At 34.1% G+C, this 25,887-nt stretch overlaps 1 protein-coding gene across 5 annotated transcripts in view; it reads right to left on the reverse strand.

Annotated features, from left to right (window-relative positions):
* Positions 1-5,879: 5,879 nt before the first annotated feature.
* The window catches only part of LOC138701962 (uncharacterized), a 64,469-nt gene continuing 44,461 nt past the window's right edge, over positions 5,880-25,887 (reverse strand). For 3 of the 5 annotated variants that reach the window (XM_069829360.1, XM_069829362.1, XM_069829358.1), the window contains one exon: positions 5,880-24,647. In XM_069829360.1, coding sequence (XP_069685461.1) covers positions 22,978-24,647 — 1,670 coding nt within the window. In that variant the 3' untranslated portion in view covers positions 5,880-22,977. The remainder of the gene's footprint in view (positions 24,648-25,887) is intronic. The other 2 variants (XM_069829363.1, XM_069829359.1) reach the window with 2 other exon arrangements.

The following is a 25,887-nucleotide window of genomic DNA, read 5'->3' on the forward strand; positions in this document are numbered from 1 at the left end:
TAGATAACAAGTCTCTCTTTTTGGCATCAGGGACGACTGATCTTCTTTCAAGGCGTTGCAAGCACTGCAAGTTAGTGATTGACGTTAATGACTGTACTTTCTTAAAAATCCTGTGCTCTGTCCACATTTCAAGGTCATTAAATGACTGTCTTGTTTTTATTAGAGGAAAATCAGCTCTTGAGAGTCTAATCCAGTTGAGGGTGCTGATTTTGATAGGAGTTGTATTCAAAAACTTGTCACATTTTGCAGAAAAGTCGAAGAAATCCTCATCCTTCATCATTATTACATTATTAGGCCTTACCTCTTCTGGAACCATGGTCTTGCATCTTTTTTTTCCTTTTCTCTATGATGCCAAATTCCCAATCACATGGCATGTAGGAATGTTCTGAAACCAGGAATTTCCAGTCCACTGAATCAAAATGTTTCTTGGCAGTAATGTAAATCAGGACCATTAGAATCATCCGATTCTTATTCTGCCCTGCACAGTTATCAGCCCATATTTGTCTAGACACACTCTGATGTTGTAAAAGGAGTTACTACCTTCTCCGTGCCAACAGCTGTGCACATACAACTTACAACATCTACTGATTATGTTTTCAACTTCGTTTCATTACATAAGGACATACTACCTTCTCTGTGCCATTGGCATGACCATTTACTACCTTCTCAATGAAAAACCTAAAAATTATAATTTTTGGCAGTTACGACATTTCCCATGTCAATGCCTCAATTGTAGATCCAATTTAAAAAGTATATATGTTGTAATAAGATAAAAGCAACTTCTTATATTTTTTAGAAGCTCGGATGTTCCAGCTTGGGAAACACTGTAGTAAATATTAATTGATTACCGTAAACTGGGGTTACTTTGAACACACGAGAAACTTTGAACATTTTTTCAGAAAGTCATATTTAGGTTTCTACATGCCGCACTTGTTATAGATGGAGGTAAATTATCATAAAAATCATTCTCATACAAAATTTACCTCCATCTATAACAAGTCCAGCATGTAGAAGCTAAATATGATTTTCTGAAAAAAATGTTCAAAGTTTCCTCTGTGTTCAAAGTAACCCCAGTTTATGGTACCTTAAGAATAAATATCCACTTCTAACTGCTTTCCAACTCATGCAAATATAGATTCTAGAAAAATGTACCACATCACAGTTCAGATTGACAATACAGACGGAACATACGGTATGTTGAAATTTTCAACCATTAACTCTTTATAGAGGACAACCAGATATCGATGCACTGTATTCACAAAGTTGTAGAATTTTCTGTACAATCTAAAAGAAATTTTAAAAAATCTCAGTAATAATATCCATTCCAACTGTCCTTATTGCTATTACATTATATCCAAATTGAGCTCAGCAGACAATTCTAATTGTAAGAACTGCAATTCTTTGGCAATTCCATTCAGACTCTTGTTTTGTCGATTACCACACTTCAAAGTTCCTCAGGGTGATATCAACCATTGCAATTACGCTACATAATCAAATCCCTTTATACCAACACTGTGTTTACCACACCACAAGCACACCATATACAAATACATGGTAAACTGACATTCACTGGACACAAACAAATATTTCATTTTTCAGATGATAGTCCATTATTACCTACACTAAACTAGCTACCCCACTTCTTCCCTTTCTATTTTTCTATTGCAGCCATCTACACTCTAATCCTTCCCATATGGTTAGGGGAAGACAAAGATGTCTAAAGTACAATGGAAACTGCCTCTCCTCACAATTATAATACGAATTAATTTGATTTCACTATACAAACAAAGCAAGTTACAAAGTATTATTTTGTATGAAGTACATTATATTACCTATACTTTATATTAACGAGGTCTTACAGTAAACATTTTTAACAAGAGCACTGTACACTGCTTCCACACCTAAATGTTAAAATGTCAGTTACTATTCAATCAGCATATTTATGTTGCTCTAAGTTTCTACATATATATATTTAAAAAAGGAAGAGTTTTATCACAGAACATTATGCAGGATGTCTCAGATTGGTGGGGAAAAGTGAACAGTGAATTTAGCAGTAAAATATCTCCTAAAATATTGTTTTTATTTCATGCATAACAGTGTTCAGTTTATAAAAAAAGTAATCCGTAACCTCAATATAACAGAAAGTATATTTACACGTTATTAGTTAAAATGATTTACAAAAAGGACAAGTGCAGTCTATCAGTTCTTGTTATGGGAGAAATTTGGGGACTTGTGTTGAGTAGGTACGGAAACTGAAATAATTTCCAAGGCAAATTCTTTGTTACTTTCCTCGTGGGACAAGATTTTTGGGAAGAACATGCAAGAAATGGAAAGAGATAATGGGTCACTAGGCCCAATTTGGGAAAGATTAATGATGATGATAATGATATATATGTATGTATATCTATTTCGCTTATGTTAAAAGAATCAATACTGAAACATTTTTTACTTAAACAGATTCCTTCCAATATAATAAAGATGCTCATGAGTGGTTTTTGAGATTAGTTTACAAATAAGAGAGAACTGAGTAAATCATATCCAACTAAATGAAGATGCAAGAAAACTTAGTACACAGACAAATCAATGAATAAGTTCTGTGGCCGGGAGGAAAAAGGTCTTAAGTAAAAATTTTATACTTTTCAGGAGAGCAATAGAAAGGTTGAAATTGGTGTTAATTATAGAGTTTTTTTAATTAAAAGGTTTTTCCTGGATATTATTTGTTTATATTTATTCTAAAATAGGTAATGTTGCTCATTTAACAATTTTCTTGATTATTTCCAAAAATAGCCGCCGGAAGTCATAGGCGGTAGTGAATTGGTGCAACATGATGTAAGCATAGCACATCGTATACCATCCAGGCCAGGAAAGACGCGTCCTATTGTCATCCGCTTCACAAAGAGGAGAAGTCGTGATGAATGGCTCCAGCTGTTCAGGAACGAGGCCAAGAAAGACGACAGCGGCCCTGGGATTGCGACAAAGAAAGTCAACAGGGAACTTCCGGAAGGAAGAATCACAGCAGGTGACCAACTGACAGCAGTGACCAGAGACCTTTTGAACAAGACAAGGGATGCAGCACGACTGAAGAATTATAAATTTGTATGGACAAGAGACGGTAAGATATTTGCAAGAAAAGATGAAGCCAGCCCCGTGAGTAAAATCACTAATGTTGACGATATAAATAATTTGTAAATACTATTGTGTCGGTAACCACGTTTAATTATACAATATAATTGACTTAAAAATGGCTAGTAATACTATATTAAATGAAATCCATCACTGCAAATTTAATAACAATAATAACACAATGGTTTTTAACGATTTACTTCACTGCAATGAGTATATTACCAATATTCTATCAGATCTTAAAATATTTCACTTAAACATTCGTAGCATCAACAAAAATTTTTCCGAACTCTGTGTTTTACTTAATAATTTTTCCTTTTACTTTGATATTATAGTTCTAACTGAAACCTGGCTTGATCATGACTCTGGCTATGATATTAATGGTTATAAAAAATTTGTTAAAAGCAATAAGTATAATAAATGTGATGGTATAGTTGTATATTTCAAGGAAAACATCGTAGTGTCTTTAAGTGATATTGACATTTCCCATTGCAACGCTATACATTTTCAATTAACACTTATTAATGATACTCTTGTTAACCTAACTGCAATTTACAGATCTCCAAAACTATGCAAAAATGAATTTCTGAAAAATTTTGAAAGCTTCTTGTCAATATACAAAGATTTAATCAACCATGTTATTCTTGGTGACATAAACATTCAAATTTTAGAAAATAGATTAGATAATTTTGGCAACACGTATTTAAATATCATGCATGAATATGGATACGTGAAATACTTAAATTCCATTACTCGTCCATCATCCAATTCATGTCTTGACCATATTTTCCTAAAAACGGGAAATAACTTAAATTTTATACCTGGAGTATATGCAAGCGCAATAACAGATCATTATATGACTTTTGCATTGTTGTCAATCAGTAATAAAAGTATTAGCAGAGAAGCCACTGAACCTTCGGACAATTATAAGCTAATTATAAACCATAAAAGCCTAATATCAAATATTAATAATATTAATTGGGAATCTATATTCTACAATGAAGACGCAGATACATGTTTCGATAATTTTTATAAAATACTCTGTAACCTAATTTGTAAATATTCTAATCATGTCCCTCTCAAATTCTCAAGTAAGTACAAAAAAATTAAACCTTGGATTACCACAGGTATTGTTAAATCAATACGATCTAGGGATAAGTTAGCTAAGCAAGTTAAACGAGACCAACAAAACAATGTTTTATTAAATTACTACAGGAAATATAGAAATATTCTCACTAATGTAATAAGAAATCAGAGAATCAAATATTATTCTGAAAAATTTAACAAAAATAAAAATAATCCAAAGCAATTTTGGAAGACCATAAACGAAGCTACTGACACCCAATGTAATAAAAATAGTATATTAAAGACAATTATAAGTCGAAATGGAATAACAATTGAAAATAAGGAAACTATCGCAAATGAATTTAACAATCATTTTACTAATGTAAGTCATGACATCGTATCTAATATAAAAAAGAAAGTATTTGGTACTCATCACTATAAGCTTTATAATAAAAGTATATCATCTATGTTTATGTTTCCTGTAAACGAGTGTGAAATCATTAATATTGTAAACAGTTTAAAAAATAATGTGGCTCCTGGTATTGATGGTATTACAACAAACACCCTGAAACTTATTATCGAAGCTATTTCTAAACCACTTGCCTTTATATTTAATTTGTGCATATCTCAAGGTGTATTTCCCTCAGCCCTAAAACATGCTGTGGTGATACCAATTCACAAGTCTGGTGACAAAAGTAATCTTAATAATTACAGACCCATTTCACTATTACCCAGTCTCTCTAAGGTATTTGAAAAATGTATAAAAACACGGTTAATAACATTTTTAGAAAAAAATAAACTACTAAATGATAATCAATTTGGTTTCAGAAAAAATTTGTGCACTGATGATGCTATTATGGCAGTTACCTCAAAAATAATTCAAGAATTAGATGTAGGAAATAAATGTCTAGGAATTTTTCTAGACTTACAAAAAGCTTTCGATACGGTCAATCACAGTATACTTTTGAATAAAATGGATAGATTAGGAATTAATGGAATTGCTTTAAAATTATTTAAATCTTACTTAAGTAACAGAACTCAAGCAACTAAAATAAATTATCACCTTAGTAAATCACGTAACATTGATATAGGTGTACCTCAGGGGACGATTTTAGGTCCTGTTTTGTTTTTAATATATATCAACGATTTACTTAAAATTGACATTGAGAAATATTCTGGTACTCTGTATTCTTATGCTGATGATACTGTGGTTATATTTAGCGGTTCGAGTTGGAATGAAACTTATCAAAATTCTAACAGTGGTATTAATATTATTAAAGAATGGCTGGATGCTCACTTACTTTCTTTGAACGTTTCTAAAACAAAATTAATACCATTTTCATTAACATCACATGGCCTTGAGCAACTAGAAATAAATAATAATATAAGTATAACTATACATGATTGTAACCTACCTACTTGCTCATGTAACGCTTTGAGTATATCCTCACAAGTTAAATATTTAGGCATTATTATTGACCAACATTTAAAATGGGACAAGCATATCTCCTTTCTGTGTAACAGATTGCGTAAAACAATCCACAAATTTTCCATTCTACGCTCTTATTTACCTGTTTATGTTCTGCGTACTGTGTACTTAGCTCTGTTTCAATCAATAATTCAGTATGGTATTTTAGGTTGGGGAGGAATGGCAAAATCGACTCTCCGTCCTTTAAATCTGCTCCAAAAAAGAATTATCAAAATTTGTCTATATAAACCTTTTGATTACCCAACAAAATTAATTTTTCAGGAATTTGGCGTATCAAATCTAGAACAAATTTATAAACAAAAATTGCTGATTTACTTCCATAAAAACCACAATAAATTTAAATATGATCCTCATGAATACCAGACGAGACAAAACTACAGTTTCTTTCTAAATACTCCCAAATGCCACACAACTGCTGGATTAAAACACAGCAGAAATTTTGGACCCAAAATATATAATACATTAATTAGAGCTTACCCTGAGCTAAGTACACTTAACACACATAGATTTAAGAAACAAATCAGATTAATTATTTAATTGTTTAAGCCAATTGAGTTAAAATTGTTACTCTAATATTCATGTACTTCTGTATTTTCTATTTGTATATAGACCCTGTTATTACATGCTGTATGTATTTTACCATTTATTAATGTGATTGTGCTCAATGAACTCTATTAATTTTGTGATATATTTTGTATAACTGATCTGAACTGCGCCCGAGCACGAGCTTCTGCTCTTTCGGGCTGCAATGCCTAATGTAGCTCAAGTGTATAGTATTAATAAATATTATTATTATTATTATTATTTTAAGTCTACAACCCAAACTGAGTAGAAGGACTATTTAAACATAAGACCTTTTTCATGTCAAAATAAATGAGAAATGTAAATTATTAGGAATACAAAATGGGTCTTAAAACAATTATAGGACTGTTTACCCTGGTGCTTAAAGTTTTAAAAAGAAAGGGCATCAATACGTGATAAAATAGCTAAAATATAATTTAGACCTTTTTAATAGGGAAGCATGGAAAGTAAACATGTGGTGTTTGCAAGGAATAAAGTATTAAATATTCTTAAGTCCTTTATTCTGTGTGTGATCGATTCAAAAAGTACTTTGACATTTGATAACGCTCTATAAATCCAGTCAGGAGTCTTATTTGACTTTAATCGTTTTACCAGATTGTAGAGAATTGTTTCTGCTTTCAGAATATATAAAAATCTCATTTTCATAAAAAATTGACTTAAGACCTTTTTCTTCCCGGCCACAGAGTTAGAGATTGAAGTAGCGACCTATTTCCTTTGTAATGAGGTCCAGAGACATTTCTTCAATTAAACCTCAACCTAACTGTTCACTCCATTTCTGTTCGTGTGTGATACATGGAAAACGTGTGAACATGCTCAGGTTGAAGAACATGAATTGTCTTATAGGTCGCATAGTGATACCAGTATGCAGTTAATTTTTATGCTCGACCATGCCGAAATGTAGTAATTATACACCTGGTAGCAGCCCTTTAATGGACCTCATTAAAGTACACCTATTCATTAAAGTTCAGGTTTTCCACCAATCAGAAAGCAATATGAAAGTGCAAGTATCGATTATTCTCGGATATGCAATCGAAAGACAACTAGCGAAACATCACGGAGGCTGGAAATCCAATACTGTCGCAGAAGGTTATGTTCTGTTACTATAATAAGTAGCATTAATTGTAAATAATATTCAAATAAATTCAATTTGTCATCTCGTTTTTCAATATCTAAACAAATTTCAAGGTTATATCAAGGTTAATGTTTATTTTACTCTCTAGATTATATCAAGGTCAATGACATTCGTTTCTCGGAAAAAATCAATACTTTCGCGTCTGCGCACATCTCACAATTTACGAGATATTGCACAAGGTCACTTCCGCTCCCCAGTCAGATAAGAATAATATGAATACTTATGAATAATTTCAAGTTAGAAATATGGTCGAGCATAAAAAGTCGTATGAAACTTGCCTATAATGGTAATTACGATGCTCGTATGAAAATTATGAAACTCACTTGTGCTCGTTTCATAAACATACTTGCGTCTTAATTACTACCATTATAGGCTCGTTGCATAATGTACTATTATGATACAGACAGAGACATGTCCCATACCATTCGAAATGACTGACCAGAATGTAATACCGAAACATGCAGTGACCAAATTCTTAATTAAAGGAAAGGAATGTAGCCTATGTATTGTGGAAAGGAATAAAATGATATTGAAGTTTTCATTTTGGTTAGAGATATTACATTGCAAAGTTCTAATGTTCAAGAAAAATGTAATAGAAAGATGGACGAAGTAGCTTCATAAGTCAACAACGAATCACTAGAAGATTTTAAGCAGCCTGAAATAGATCAAAGATTGTTAATCTGACAATTTAGGCGCGTTAGCATTAAAAATCATTTAAAAAAGTACTAACTTCTTAATTTATGTGCAACTTAACTTCATACTGGCCATAGCAATTTGTCAGTCTAAATCTACAAGTAAATTAGTAACTAATGCAAAGAACAACGATTCTACCATCCATCATGTTACAAAATTAGGATAAAACGGAATTGTACAATGTTACAGAATCACATATCAAACAAAGATTATGTTGTGTTATTACTGCAAAATTAAATTAGTTTTATTTTTTCGCCATTTCGTAAATGTCTGTTTTATAAAAGCAAAATGCTACAAACTAAATGTATTATAGTCCCATATTCTATCATTATAGTCATAGGTATCTCTTACTGCTTGCTCAATATTATATCTACTATACCTTCCAAAGTTGCAAGTCAGCCATTTTGAAGTGGAAAATACGAATTTTGAGTACCATATGGATGAATGACGCATATTATGTCCTCTGTTCAAACTTTCGTAACTTTAGAGCCAAATGCCCAAAGTTATTTTTAAAGCACTTCATTTCATTTCAAACTTTGATTTGGTACATAACATTTCTAAAACAGTTGAACATCAAGTTTTGCAAAAATCACAATGAAAATTCGAACAGAGTAATTTCTTGCAGACAGACAGACAAATAGGCAAACTGAACACAACTGGTGCTGTTTGTACTTATGCGAACGCACCTAAAAGTGTCATTAAAACTGTGGTGTAACTTTTAGGCGTTCCAACTGTGTGGTGGAAAGTTCTCGACATTTCACTATTTATTAATTTCATCCTCAACATGGATACTATATTACTCATTGCAAACATCCCTAGGATCCTAAAAATAGATAGTCTATTATTAAATATAGTATATACGAGTAGCAATCAATATATTTCCGAACTGCACTTGTATTTATTGTACTGTTAAACATACATGCATGTGTCATTGAAGATCATTTCTTTCATGCCTATTGAGTCGTCTATCAAACAGTGTCAGATTGTCTTTAAAAACTGAGCTTCTACTGTGCAAATATGTCATGGACTTATTGCGATTTTTTCTGAAATCTCTCCATATACACTTTATGGCTAGTCTTCTTCTCTGTCTTTCACGCAATGCATTTAGTATAGATTCCAAGTGTTTCCCTGCTTCTAGAAAACTTCTCAGTTTCCTATGTCCTGTGTTTTGCCTACATTTAGGGCAGTCCGGAAACTTATTGACTGCTCCTTGTGTGTATATTATATGTAATTCACATTTAAAATGTAAAATCTCGAAACAGTTGAGTAAACCATAGTGAAAAATTTATTGTGAGCTGGGACTAATTTCAGAATTTCACTTCATATGAAGAGAAAATATATTGCACACACTTCAATAATTTCTTCTCTTATCATAGACCCATACTTTCCATTTATAAACCGAAACAAAAATAAAACATTCAAACCAACACAATAAAAATTAGTTTTACTCTCGAAACTGAGTGATGTATTCTACATTCTTTTTTTTTCTCCAATTTTAAACCAAATGTCAGGTTATATATATCCCTCACCCCCTCTCTCTCATTTTGCCAAAGTACCATCTATGGTGTTTGAAGCTTCAATGTCTGCTGAATGTTAATAGGAGAGTTCTAGGCAATGCAGTCATACAAAGATGCATACAGAAGCCCTAGTAGAAGAAGCAAGGAGGTTTGAGTTAATATTTAATGAACAAAAGATTAAACAAGGACATTAAATGCTAGGCCACAAAGTTAATCTATTTGGAAAATTTGGCTCTAAAAGATGTGAAAGATGTTACATATCTATGGAGTGTAGTTACGGGCGGAAGAGCAGCAGAAAACATGAAACAATAATTAAATTGGCTTAAACAAGGTCTATCTATGCTTATCTTTGAAACAAACTAACTAAAGGTTATTTGTACATATTATTTAATAAGTTTAAATGTTTTCGACTCTACAGAGGCATCATCAGAAGTTATGCCATAGAATACATAGAAGTTTTAATGTGCATTTTTGAATAAATTAATTATTTCACCTTATTCACTTTGCATTCATATTGGTTTCCTCTATATGCATATTTAAACTTATTACAGCAATTGTTTCGTGTGCTAACGTCCATACTTCGCTTAACAAAGTCTGAAATAAGATTGTATTTTAGTTTATGTTCATTCAGGCTTATACACTACTTAATGGTTTCTAAGCATTTATAACCCCCATTTTCTTCATATTGTACCACTGTATTTCGTAACTTGGTGTTTAACCTGTTATTGTTCGCATACCATATGATTTGCATATCTATATGATACAATTCACATACAGTGTTCATTGTTTGTAGTTGTGTTTATTCTAAACACAAGACACTGCACTAGAATTATGTGATCCCCTTTTACAGACTGTTCAACAAGATGTAGGATCATCTTCATTTTAACATCATACTGATGCAACAGCTCACGCAAGCATTTTACTGATTTTTTTAGATTTTAAATTTTAATCACATAAGATTTCATAATAGTATTTTATAACCAGAGACCTTAAGTTTAGGCATTATGAATCATTAAAATAGGCAGGCAAAAAGGCATCATAAATAGCTAAAATAGGCAGGCAAAAAGGCATCATAAATGGCTAAAATAGGCAGGCAAAAAGGCATTATAAATAGGTAAAATACGCAATAAAAGGCAATTACAAAAACCTTGCATTAGACCCACAACCTTGCAATTTCCACAAAGGGATTTCGGCAGCAAGAAAAGCTTTACATAAGTCGAATGCAAATTGAGATTTTCGATTCAATGTTGCAATTACTGTTGGAAGCAAAGAAATGTTGCAATATGAAACAACATCGCAATGAAAACTGAAAGAAAAGTAACCGTTAAAAATAACGTTAGACCCGCACTCATTGTTGCTTTGTGAAATAAACACAAGCGATAATTAAAACGCTTACTGTTATAAATTTTTGCACGGCAGCACTCATTGTTGCAAAGAGAATATGAACTGACTGAAAGACAATAATATACATTCGGTGAAGTCACTTTCATTGTAGAGGTTATAGAAATAATTAAAATATGCCTGTAGGCAATTTTTAATAATAAATTAATAAATTACTGATAAATAATCAAATAAAGGCAAAAAAAGCATTTATTTTGTAGATTAGGCATTTAAATTAAAAAAGGCAGAAAAGGGCAACATAAAACTGTGACGTTTCAATCACAAAGGTAAAAGTTGTATAGATTTACTTCCAAAATGAAAATAGATTTAACACATTTAAAAAGGCATTTTGCCAAAGTTCCGGTCTCTGTTTATAACTAATGTTTGTAACTTGTTTATTCTTATTAGTGTTATATACTATAGCAGATCACAAAAATGCACATTCAAACTTCCATGCATTCTAAGGCATAACTTCTGATGATGACTCTGTAAAGTCGAAAATGTTTAAACTTATTAAATAATATGTACAAATAACCTTTAGTTATTTTGTTTCAAAGATAAGCATAGACGGACCTTGTTTAAACCAAGTTAATATAACTGCTTACTGGCTTCAACATGGTTTTTAAATTTATGAAACAAATTAAAAAGGCAAATGGGGCTTTTGTGAAAATCTATCTAATTTGCAAGAGAACAATAATTGTTACAATGAAACAAAATTGCAGATATACAGAAGTAATGTCAAGTCTGTGCTGTTACACGGATCAGAATTCTACAAGGTTACCTAAAAAATTACAGATTGGTTTCAATCTTTATAAACAGTTACCTCAGAAGAGTATCAAATATCTTTTGACCAGTAACCATGTTAAACAAAGAACTATGGACACAGTCATGAAAAGTCCACATCAAATACCAAATAAAAACAAGGGGAAGTGAAATAGGGTAGGACACATTCTCAGAAAGCTGGACACTGCCAATGAAAAGCAGGCACTTGATTGGAATCGACAAGGCACTTGCTGATGGAAAAGGCTGTAAGATTGATGGAGGCATTCTATAGAAGATGAGGGATGGCAACAAGGACGGAGTTGGAAGGAGGTTAAAAGGATCGCGAGTAACAGAATAAGATGACGCTGCTTTGCTGGTGATCTGAACTCCAATTGAAACTGTAGGAATTAAGTCAAGTCAGTCAGTCATAATGCAAAACGAGTTAAACTGTACTTCACCAAGAGTGTGATTTTTAAATTTCCTTTACACCACACAGTTCAAAACCTAAAGCTACACCACAACCTAATTATATTGCAAGACTCTAATCTCATGTTTTAGCAGTCATTAGTTCTATTGCTGAACTGTTCACCCTTATGCTCGAACTTAGGAACATTTACCTCTATTCTGAGACAGTCCTTATGTGATGCAAATGCGTACCTTTGTTTCAAGGCACTTTCCTTTTGTTACAGACTTTGGTTATAACTGAAGCACGTTTAAGAACTTCTATGTAAGCATCACTGTGTAAAATACTATAAAACTGTACAGAATACTCATTAGTATGAGCTTAAATGTAAAACTAAAATTACGACATTATTATGAGCATCAAATGAAATATACTACAGAGTGATTCAAAACCTACTTTATATTATTAAGTAGTTTCTAATACCATTACACGTGAGATACAGCAAAACCAGAATTCGAACAAGCCTAAAAGGGTGACCCAAGAGTTCAGTCTCATAAGTGATAATTACAGTCTTCGTTTCGGGTAGACGAAAATGGAATGTGGTGTGGATGACATGGATGGAACGTACACTATGTGAGAGAAGGCTGATCGTGTGATTCTGCATGCCTTAGATTTCTCTCAGCAGCAATATGTTATGAATTTCACAGTTATCATCCAGTCAAATCGAAACCTGGTATAAATAAATGAAGAGTCCACTGCAAGAATGATGGACGTCACTTTCTTGTCGAAAATGAACCAAGACTGTCAATGCATAGCTTAAGACGTATAGAATGTACATACAGAGTTATTGTCGGACCATCGGATCTGTGCCCCTTCAGCGCTGTCGTTGTTCTTGAAAATCAAACGTTGTCATAAATAACTGGTCCTCCATGCTACAATATCATTTCTTTCAATCAAAATACATCTTGTATTTCTACAATTTTTGAACCTAAATCCCATGTCTCGAATCACTTTCCGTAGCGTTTCTCTCCAACCTTGGAAATTATTGCTTCTCTCACAACCTTGAGTAATTTCTTCAATGTCGGAACTTCTTTCTGCAAGGTATTAAATTCTTGTATCTTTCTCCTTAAAATATACATTGATTCATATGATCTACAAAAATTAAAGGTTCCCTTGGTCTGTTCTTCCCTGGTGATTCTAACTTTTCATCTCCTGCACATACTCCTTCTCTCCTGATTTTCTTTATTAGGAGCTCTGACCTGCCTATATAAATTACATAACATATTGTATTAGTATTAGTTAAGTAAGTAATTTTAATACGTAATCAATTGAAATAAAATAAGCCTCACCAGTGATCGCAGCTGCTTTTATCATTGCCTTATTTATAGGAAAGAGATGACATGTTTGTTTCTCTTCATCGCAAAATGCTATTACTTGCTTAATATTTTTTTCACCACTCCGTCACAGTCTAATACATATTAGACTGTGACTCCGTGCTGCAGTATTCACGTTGAGTTGACAACACTGTACTGCAAGTGCAAATAAACTGTCCCGCAAGAAGGCTCAAAATTGTGAATAGTGGGGGAGAGAGATAGGAATGCAGGGAGAGAAATGAATTACCAAGGCTGAGGAGGAATTAGGGTTCAGTTCGCATATCTTACGGGGGCACAGATCCGATGGTACGACGATATATGGCATTAACACTGATAGTCAATGTCCAGTAATGATCGAAAAATCACAGTTAAGTTTTGAGCGCTAAGCATTTCAAACTTTCAATTGCTTCTCCTGCAAAATGTATTCCAAATGACATCCATCATTCTTGCAGTGGACTCTTCAAATGCAATTGAAGGGTTCAGAGCCATAGTGGACCAAGCATCATTTATTACAAACGGAGAAAACAAGGGTTAAAATTAAGTGATTACCATAATTCAACGAAACATATAGCAAGTAAGATAAAGTATGCACAATTAAATTAAATGATATGTCAATCTTCATTAAACTATGGTATTCACTTAACTTTAACCCTTGCTTTCTCAGTTTTTAATAAATGGCGCTTGGCCCACTATGGCTCTGAATCCTTCAATTAATTAAAAAATTCTTTCAAAACATACATTTTTAAAATGCTGATTTCCATCGAAATTTACTTATACTATGGATCTGAATTCTACCTGCCACTGAGTTGTCATGGAAGACACAACTTCTATTATTTACTCCAGTACTAAGAGGAGACAATGTGATTTTTATCTTGGGGACAATCCATTGTGCATGACATACGTTGTGCAGATCTCTAACAAATTGTTAGTGCTGCATTGTGTGTTATCACACTAAAAATTTTGCACAATGTAGGTACAAAGAAATCTGCATGCTTGTGTCCATGTATACAATATTCTCATAAGGGGCATCAGTTTAAATATCTGTTGCTGTAATGTTTACTTTTGGAATGGAATGGCACCTTACATTACAATAACTATATTCCATCTATGAGATTGGAGTTTTGGGACAACTGGTATATATTATTATGTAACATAATTAATATGCTTGGACATTTAGCTGTAAACATAATAAATCCAATATATAATTAATCTTTTTGTCATTCTTTTTTTTTACAAAGAGGAATAGTTATAGCTGCACGAGAGAAATGAGTAAAAATAGTGGTCTTCTGTTTCTCTTTTGTTTATCTCAGTAAACTTCTGTTTTACTTCCGAAAAAAACTTTTGAATGAACAGTAAAGTTTGAACACTTATCAAGGATGTCGACACATAACCATACTTTATGTACATCAGCTACTATAATTATTGCAGTACCAACAGGAAAATGTTTAAAACTATAAAATAAATATGAAAACATTACTCACAACTTTTAGTGTGGTGAAGCACAAGAAGAAAGTATTCTTCAATAAACGATTTGACACAATACTCACTCATTTATTAATATAAAACTTGTTAAATAAAAAAAAAAATGGTTTGTTCTCATTCTGGTTTTAGTATATTTAACACGAGATGCTGTATTGCAACAAGCTATTTCATTTTAGTTTTGAATGAAATGCCTTGTTACAGTTATGCTTTCAATTGGATATGTAAGTTATTTCAGGCATGGACAAGAATTAACCAAATGTAAACACCGTATACATACACATTCCTCGAAATGTTTAAATTCTTTTACGATCACAGTGGTGTACCAGAAGCCATAAGGCACCTTACCAATCATAACTATCGAATAAAGGAAGACAACATATCGTACCAGTCAAAATGACAGTGGCGTAGCATGAAATTTTGAGCAGGAGAAGCTAACTCAAGTTGTCTTTCATGCAATATGAGAAAATGTATTACAAAAATACAGTCTTAAAATAAATAGAAGTCAATTTCAAGTCAGCAGTCGAAGATTGGTTGGAACCTCGTAAGTAACACCAATAAGGCATGACCTCAAATGATACGTAATAAAATATGATTTCACGGTTTACACATATCTCTTAACAAATAGACACATATACGTATAACATTAGCTCACTCCCTGTCATACTTAGAGAAATCACAATATTAGTATCATTACGTAAGTATGCGTCTGTCTTTTGATTGTGTCCTTCACTCACAGCAAGGGAGTCTGTCATTTGTTTTTTAAATCACACTTTTGTTCGTAAGTCAGTTTTGATAATACAATTGTCCTAAAAAAATTCAAGTAAATTAGTGTCAGGAACTGATATTTCGCTCATTATTTATTATATCAGCCACAGTGCACACTAACACTTCAACTGAACACAACTGACGAAAAGGGATAACTCGGAAACTACTTATTTTAAATGTTAAAGCTAGCTTCTTGCAAGCCTTGTGACTAGGGTAGCTTAGAAAGGGATGGAAAATCTGAGGGGTGGATTACACAGAAGAAACCGGTCTGCTTGGAAGCTGGTGTGTGCAGGCTTCTTGTTTACTGCTGCATCAAAAATCATCCTGAGCTGCCGCATCACAATATTTAAAGCGTAAATATAAATTCTATTAAAATTAATAAATAATTTTCTTCATAAACTGCAGGTTTATTATGAAATTATTATTAACTGGGGAAGCTAAGCTTTTTAGCTTACATTGACGCTACGCCACTACAAAATGAGGAAGCAAAGGTAGATTAATTATTAAAAGAAGTGTTGCTTCGACCTTTTCCATTATCGAAAAAGTATACAAAAAAAAAAAAAAACTCACAACCTTCAGAGTTTTTGTGTACACACCACCAACAGAAAAAGTAAAGCTACAATATCGCACCCTCAGAACATTACTGTCGCAACTACCAAAAGTAGTTTTGAGTAAATGCAAGATAAACTTTTCAAAGTCCTATGAAAACTCAGAATTACCAAGTATGAGCCCTGCATACTTTGTCCTTGAACTTGAATGAATGAATGAATGAATGAATTTAGCCATTATGTCCCGTGAAGGGCAAAGGCCTCCTATAAAAGGGGTGGCTCGTTATTACTCGCCTGGTGAGCCATTCCAGGCGAGGTTTTACTTTGTTGGCCTGTATACCTTTAAAACTAATGTACACTCCCTTGAACTTAGAGATACAATATTTCTACTGTTTGACAGAGGATTAAACAAAGATTACAGAACGGCATGTACTGCCCGTGCCTCACTTCCTGAGCTGTTTCTTTGCGGGGCGAGACGCAGAGGGGGAGAGTAGGAGATCCTGGGTACAGCATGTGCCTACTACCCTACATTTAACACATCGGCCTTTTCAGGATTCCTTTCGTCAGCTATGGAGCAAGATCAGCCATGGACAAGCGAATGTATAGGCTGTCCCCTCACAAAACAAATTATGTTCTTCTCATCAATTCCTGAAACTAAACACTAATACCAGTGGTACACTACAGTCTCTACTCGAGATTATCGACCTAGTCGCGATTACGGTTGTCATGTGTACACATCTGTAAACTCTTTCCAATGACAATGTTTCTCAAACTTTTTCCACCGCGAAACCCCTTTTAATCTAAAGTGTAACTGCGGAATCCTTGTAATATTTTATTAGTATTTAATAGTTAACAGACAAGTGAAAGCTAGTATCTCAATAATTCTGTTCAGTGGGACGAATTTATTTGCTTTTTAAGCCTGCAATCTGGTTTTATGGCGGAAAGTTGTAGTCTCATTTCTACTGTACTTCTGCATTTTGTCTTTTCGGTATTTTGTTTTAGTGAACACATACACAGAGAATCCAATGATGAAAGTGATAAGTATTATGGGTAATTTCCGTTTTAGATGTTCATTAAACATATCATTATTACGCATAATCTTGGATTATTATTATTATTATTATTATTATTATTATTATTATCATCATCATCATCATTATTGGTGGTTTCATGTTATTATTGATTCATATTTTCGTAATATTTATATATTTTTATAGTATCCACTGAGTATAAAATAAGTCATTGGAGCAGCCCAGTCGGCTAAGGCGCTTGCCTATCGATCCAGAGTTGGGCTCGGGCGCGGGTTCGATTCCCGCTTGGGCTGATTACCTGGTTGGATTTTTTCCCGAGGTTTTCCCCAACCGTAAGGCGAATCTCATGTAATCTTTGGCGAATCCCTGACCTCATCTCGCCAAATACCATTTCGCTATCATCAATCCCATCGATGCAAAATAACTTAGTAGTTGATAAAATGTTGTTAAATAACCAAGTAAAAAAAGTGTAAAATAAAATTTAAAATCATATAGGGCTCACGGAACCCCAGAACATACTTTGAGAAATGCTGCTCTATGACAATTCAGCAGTTGTCCAGACTGAACAAAGATTGGCCTAGTGTGTATATACATTTTAGGAAATCGCCAACAGAAATAATAGCGATAGTGGTAACCACGATTACAGTATCCAGTATTATAAACAGTAAAGACCCCTGCAATGACATAGGATAATGTTTTCAGAACATGTAATATGCTGCCGTGCTACACGCTGCAACTGCCGTGCCGGTCCGAGCAGACCTAAGAGGCGTGGTTATAAGCACTAGGGAGCTCTCGGTTCAGGACGTGAGACACGGGCAGTAATTCAAAATTCAATTTTTGGAAGTTATGACAGTATTGCTCTAGGGTTGTGATATCTCTCTCATGATGAAAAATGTACTATGTTCATTAAAACTTAATGTGTATGGCAGTGAAAAAGTACTTTACCTAAAACACTGAAGGCTCAAAAGAAAAATATTAAAGGAGTAGAAAAGATCTCTTGCCTATCAAATTGGAAACATTATTATTTGAGATGAGCCAGACCCAACCATCTGAGGTCAACAAAGAGAAACAACAAATTTATGAGCCTACTATTCCGTATTTTCGAGAAAAATATCAGAAGGAAGGCACCTGGGAAGTACATGGTTTAATGATCAGAGCGAGGGGCACCATCCCACGATCAACTGTAAACACTATCAAAACATTTGGAATCCATGACATCATTCCAAAAATAATTACTTCTAGCATTAAAGGGTCTGTGGCAATTCTGAGAAATCATTTATACGGAATATCATAATTCCCCCCCCCCCCCCTTTCTATCCGTTAGTGTGTGATTGTTACAATATAAGTACAAATTTATTATTTCTTAAATTTAAGCTCCTAGTTCACATTTCATTTTGACTCATCTATTTTACTGTAATCATTATTATTCTTATATGTATGTTATTCTGTGTTTTTGGCAACCCAGGATGCCTGGGCAGACTATTTCTTGGAAATAAATGATATATTTATATATTATTATTATTATAATATATGATATGTACTTTAAAGTCTGTTCATACAGAGCGTGGCAGGAACAATAAGCATGTTTTAAGTGCAATTTATTTCAATTCTAACATATATTTTTTACAATTTCTAACATTATCTTAAACTGCAATTCTTGGAGTTTCAAAAACACTTTTCACTTTTTGAACACAATGCCTTTGAGATGCGCACCATAATTTTAAATGCATTGTTGTATGTGGCACTGTAAGTCCACCATTACTTTTCGTAATGTTACTGGCTCTACACTGTTTACCGCCTACTGGATTTGATTTTTTAGCTCTTCCAGGTTTCCTGATCTAGTTTCAAAGAATTTGTGCTTCAGACAGCCCCATAAGAAAAAGTCAGGGTTGTAAAGTCTGGAAAACGAGGTGGCCACGGTACTCTCCAAATTAGACGTCCTTGAAACAAGTTTCGAAGAACTGTCATGCTCACTACTGCTGTATGCATTGTTGCACCATCTTGCTGCAACCACAGATTCCCTTACTCGGACTACATATTGTTCTGTGCGAACTGAATGAGATCAACTAGGTGGTGATTTGTTTTTCACTCTTCCTTCTCCACACCATAGTCTCACCCATTGATGAATAGCATCTTCAAAAGGAGAATCATGATGGTTCAGTACTCATCGAAATGCTCTCTGCATTTAACAATTCAACAGCACAAATACGCTCCAGCGCTCCATGGTTAACTAAAATGTCGGAGAGAGAGAGAGAACACAAAAATGCCAAATTATTTCCAATGTCAACTCTACAGGCCTGTCACATATCCTCAACAATAAACCCACCAGATTCAAAATAATCTAAAATTGAAGACCTGAGAATGATAAGTGGATAAAGACCATTTTTTATGAAATTGAGATTTTAATGAAAAACGCAACAATAGCTCTTACTCCATCTATTAGTGTGAAATGGTATAGTCCCATCACTCTAATTTCCGGCAGCCAATCGCGTTGCAGGTCGGCTACATTTATACGTGTGTGTCTTGTGATTTGCTGATTCATTTCTTAAGGCTCGATAAATACTTAATATAATCGCCCGCCATTTTAGCTCTTTTGTTGGCGTTCGCAGAAAGCACACGAAGACGTTATTTGCCGCTCAATTATTTGCTGAATTACATTGCGTTTGATTTATTATCATAGGAGCTACGACATGATAATGTTTAACGGTGTGGCAAATAGATTCCTTGTATGGTAGCTAGGCAACATAAGAACAAAAATGGCTAACGATACTACTTACCTAGACTTTATAGAGCCTTCACTTTCGAAGATGTAAGCAAAGAGGCGGAGTCACGCCGGAAATAACAGCGTTGGGACTATAGTCAAATACTTCATACAAAGAGAACTAGATAGCTCTAAACATTATCATTTTTTAGATTTACAGTTTTGTTGAGGAGAAGTGAACAAAGACCAGACAGACATCCTACTCTCACTCTCAGCATAACACACAATATACTTGTGTCTGATACTTTTGTTGCTATGAAGAAAGGATTGCATGTGGATGGAATTAATTTGAATTTAGCTGAAAATCTGTACGATTCGCCATTGCCAATGTCAGAAAACACTGGGTGATATTTTGAACTTGAGAAGTTCATTCCTCCAGAGTAAAAGCAGTGATATGATCATATTCGTAAAGATGATTGGAATAGTAAAGAAAAGAACACAGATATGGACTTAAAGTGACAATACTTGCATATGAATAAGTATGATATGTTTCCTCGCAGCAGACATTAATATTTTGATAAATAGTATTTATATTATTATATACACATGTTATCTTGAAATAAATTGAGTACTTTCTTTGAGTGTGAAAACTGGATACGTGTATTGCTTATATTTGTCAATAATATACGATATAATATCGTATAATGGAACTTAGTTAATTTTTACTACAATGACATGAAATTATTATTTTCTTTATGCTGAAACACATTTTAAGTAAAATTATTAAAATAGAGAGTTTTTTAAGTTCACATTTTTGAAATTCAAAATTTTGATTGAGAACTGGTTGGCTCCATTGTCATTTTTTATTAATAATTCATTGGAGATTCAGACGTTATTGATTTCGTTTTCCATTGTACAAAATATAGAAAAGTTATTGATTTACTTTTTCATTGCACAAAATTATTGGTTTACTTTTCCATTGTACAAACTATAGATAAATTATTGATTTGCTTTTTCGTTGTACAAAGCATAGAGTATTATTGATTTACTTTTTCATTTTACAAAGCGTGTTAAAATTATTAATTTACTTCTTCATTGTACAAAGTGTAGAGATGTTATTTGTTTACTATTCATTGTGGAAATTATTGAGAAATGTATTTATTTACTTTTTCATTGTATGAAGTAAGTTATTGATATTTACTTTGATGATTAGGGCTGGGATTTTGATGAAATTGCATTTTTTCTAGTAAGCCAGAAATAGCTGCTTTAGTATTTATATGCTATGTGATAAACGGAGTATTTCAAAACATATTTGTTAGGGCATGCTTTTGCATTTTTTACCTCTTACAACTCATAAGAGCATTTTTTGTTTTATTCGGTCATTTGTGGGATATTTTCATTTATTAATTTTGGCCATAAATCCCCATTATTAATGTAAAATATTACTTATTTCCTTTGATATTATAGAAAATGTTTTTTTCAATTAATACCCATTATTTTGTATATTATTTTAATCGTTCTTCTACACAAATATTGTCATTTTAACGTAGTACACCCCCACGTAATGGATCAGTCCAACCACCCCTTCAATATAGACTCCTCTATACCTGCTAGTTCCGGATAAGAGTGGCCTTGTGGTGGACTACATGGAACTACATCAGGTAAAATAATTAATTAAAGTGTACTACTAAGAAAAATTATGTAAAATTAAATAAACTTGAATGTTGGTACTAGAATTTAATTTAATTACTAATCTAAAAATTAATATTCCTACTAAGCCAATTATGTAAGACCAATTTTTAGGGCATTTTAAGGGCATCTTTGAAAGACTTTTAGTTCATAAATGCATTGTTTTTAGGACACTTTTTCATGATTTATAGGTCATCAAAATCCTAGCCCTATAGATGATATAAAATGTTAAAAATATCCGATATTTTTCAATGACCATTAAGATATTTGCTGAATGATGAAAGAAAACGATGAGAGTAGTTTTTCTCGATTATCTCAAAACTACTATCTTGGTCTTTATCTACTTATCATTCTCAGGTATTCAATTAAAACCCACTTATTGTTTCTGCCATGCCCTGAACTTGTCAAAGAATACATACAAAATCTATTCACGTGTCAATAATATGCATAATTTCGTTTGAAACTGTACACCACTGAGTTTTTCTATAATTTAGGAATAAAGTTGGTGCCAGATGGCTAAAACTGATGTCCATGTCTGTATTATCACACTACAACTAGAGGAAGACAATGATACAATACTGACTTACGATAGCACAATACCTCATCTTCTGCACAAGATTTGTCTTATACACAATCCTATGGTGGAGATTGTACAGTCACTGTGTTGCATCCCATCTATCAGCTCAGTTGAACCATCTTCTCAGACTCAGTTGTCAATACTTCCACTAAATTTTCATAATTTTAAGATGCCTTTCATGTCAACAAGTTGCAAAAATTACAAAACTCACTATTCAGCTGTCAGACACACCTAGAAATAAATAAATATCGTTCGAGATACCGATTAAGTGCTTGCAACATGTGGCTAAGCACCAGTCCATGAAGTTAACGAATTTCAGAGGTAGAATTTCACGTATTTTTAATTCTAGTACCGTATTAAATAGATTTGATTATCATCACACTTCCGTATCTAATTAAAAACCCACAATATGCGACAGGGACCTTAATGCTATAGAAAGTCTTTCCTCTTTAGTACACATTGAACTCTTCAGTCCAACATGTGATCCATAATTAATTACTTATAACCTGAGCTAACTTAATTCACTTTGGAAGAAAATTATTTCTTGATGTAATTACAAAAGGCGTTCTGAATCACTCTATATTATTTCACACAACCCAAGTCTTCTAGAAAACATTGTCTATTAAGCTGTTCCAGCTAATTGTTAAATTCGTATTTACCAAATGCTACATCCTCGTAGGACTCATCTGTAGTGTTGGTCGAATGTTATCTGCGCCTTCTTTCTGATGACAGGACCTTTCTGGAATGGGAGAATCGATACTAGAAGAACTGTTACACCTTGCATCTGAATCCCCATTTAAGATATCCCACTTCATCCCCACTTCTTCATAACCGGGCTCAAGGTTGCCGGATCGTTGTTTCTCCTCATTGCGATCCTTTACTTTTTCGTATCCCCAAGAAGTATCGTCAGAGTCCCTGGTTTCGTTGTGTAATCTCTCGTAAGGTGGATCACAAGGTAAATCAAAGTAACTTACACTCTCGTAGTTGGGATCATCTGCCATGCCGGACATTATGTCTTGCCCTTCACTCGACATGCTCTCATAGTTTGGTTCCCCCGTGTTCATAGCCATTTCCCTATTCCTATCCACACTGGCATAATCGGGTTCAGGTCCGCTGTATGTGTCACCGTCACTTGACCCCCTGGACCGCAGACTCTCATAACCTGCGTGGGCACCAACAAGGTGGTTCTCGCTATCTCTTATGGCACTAGAGAAGACGATACTGCTTTTGTCTTGCGAGTTAACTTGTTCGTAACCTGGATCCTGCTCTTCACTGCTTATCGGTGTGCTTGTAACATTGTTCTCTGCACTACTCCCATTTTGTGACCCCACCTGGTTGTAACCCGGATCTGGTACCCCTATCCAGATGTTTCCTGAATTATCCCTCACGCCACTGTCCGCACTTGCCACTCTTGTTGATTCACTCCCCGAGTTTCCCAAACTGCTGTTTCTGTTCTTGTTAACACATGCGTAGCTAACTTCCAGCACAGAGGACCTCACTTGTTCATAGCCTGGATCCAGCCTGTCTAAAGGCATTACTTCAGAGTTCCCGCAGATATCTTTTCCTGTCGCCGACCTAACCTGCTCATAACCTGGATCGATATTAGACCTACCTGATGCTTCATTTCCGCTCTCAGAGTTGGTCCTGGTAGTGTCACTTGCAATGGTGTCATTACTACTAAAATGTTCTGTAAAATTTATACTCGAATTTGTAGTCTGGGAATCCCTGGGTTGTGGACGAAGTTCTTCATAATTGGGATCACAATCTGATGGGTTTCGATGCACTACTTCGTACCCTGGGTCATGATATGAGGTTCCGAGACTGCTTGGTCCACCAAGACTTTCATAGCTAGGCTCAACAACATCGGGTGGTACTAGGAATTGCTGCGATGGTGAGCCATGAAGCATTTCGTAACCAGGGTCGACTTTACTCGTAACAGAACTGAATCCCAAAATAGAGTCATGATCTGAGCTACAGGCTGAGATCACATCTGCGTCTTGCTGTGAGCGCAGCTCTGGTGAGCCGTGGCTGGAAGCTGTGTCAATGGACGTTACTGAGGCATGGCTCACGTTGTCAGTTGGCTCCAGAGTGCTTGTACCTTGCTGTCGATTCTGGTCTGCTTCTGGAGCTGCACTCCGTTGCTTCTTCTTCATTACCTTGGCATACATTTCTTCCAAATTTCGGCCAACTGTAAGTCCAGGATTTTTCTTATCTACAGCAGCATATAGGTCGGGACTACCAGCAGGGGGAGGAGGTAGTGGTGAGTTTGCTTGTCGCTTTTCAGGTTTAGGAGAACCAAGATTTGCAACAGAACTAGTAGCACTGGAAGATGAGGCTGAAATGAATAAAAATGTTATATGTATTAATAATGAACTTAAAAAAGTCAGCAATAATCACAAACTTCTTTCATTATAATATGTATCAATCTTTCGAACAACTTGTCAGCATTAGGCTATTGGGTATGCAACCGTGTCTTGAAACTTGATATTTCCAATGTTTTGGAACTACACTCAGGGCAGATAGGTATGACTAGGAGCCTATTCCACAAAGGTATAGTGTTGTACATTACAAGTAAAGTCTCTAGTAAGTAGTAAAAATACTAGTTTATGTTCCACAAAAGACTTTCCTACAGTAGTACTTTACCACTCCATACTTACACATTACCACTGAAATTTCATGATTGTATTACACAAAAGTACTACTAGTATTTGTAACTTATTAGTGAATTGTCAAATATTCTCTACCAATAAAAGGAGACTAATACATACTACTGTACTAATGTGATTTAAATTTATTTATTTCATAATATTAAGATTTATTTTGATAAATATGTGCTATAGAATATTTTTTCTTGCTTCTATTTCCTTCAAAAGAAACAATTTCATCTCCTTTGACACTATTTCAATAATTTTGCAGTGTTTGTAATTTTGTAACAATTTAGTTCGGGGGTGAATATCGTTATTAGTGGCATCTGTTGGCTAATATGGGAAACTATCAAGGAGCATTATGCGAGGTTCACGAAAAAAACATGATGATAATAATAAGGAAGTAAATTTTTCATTATTAAAGAAGTAAACTAAAATAAATAATGATAAAATACACATATTTGGTCAATATTACAGTACAAATCAAGATTTCAGGTGTAACTCCCTGTAAAGTTGATTTGAATAATTTCGAGGGAAAAATTGTTCCGGAGCCGGGTATCGATCCAGGGACCTTTGGTTTAACGTACCAACGCTCTACCACTGAGCTACTCGGGAACTCTAACCGACACCGATCCAATTTTTCCCTCTATATCCACAGACCTGAAATCTTGATTTGCATAATACACGTCACTGTTCGTTAACAGAAAACCACAATTTAAGTCACACGGAGTTAGTGTGCACTCGAAGTTGGTTGCTTGACGGTTGTCAGCCCACTTTGAGGTCTGTGGATATAGAGGGAAAAATTGGATCGGTGTCGGTTAGAGTTCCCGAGTAGCTCAGTGGTAGAGCGTTGGTACGTTAAACCAAAGGTCCCGGGATCGATACCCGGCTCCGGAACAATTTTTCCCTCGAAATTATTCAATATTACAG

The sequence above is a fragment of the Periplaneta americana genome, chromosome 6 (genome assembly GCF_040183065.1).
Source record: "Periplaneta americana isolate PAMFEO1 chromosome 6, P.americana_PAMFEO1_priV1, whole genome shotgun sequence".
Lineage (NCBI taxonomy): Eukaryota > Metazoa > Arthropoda > Insecta > Blattodea > Blattidae > Periplaneta > Periplaneta americana.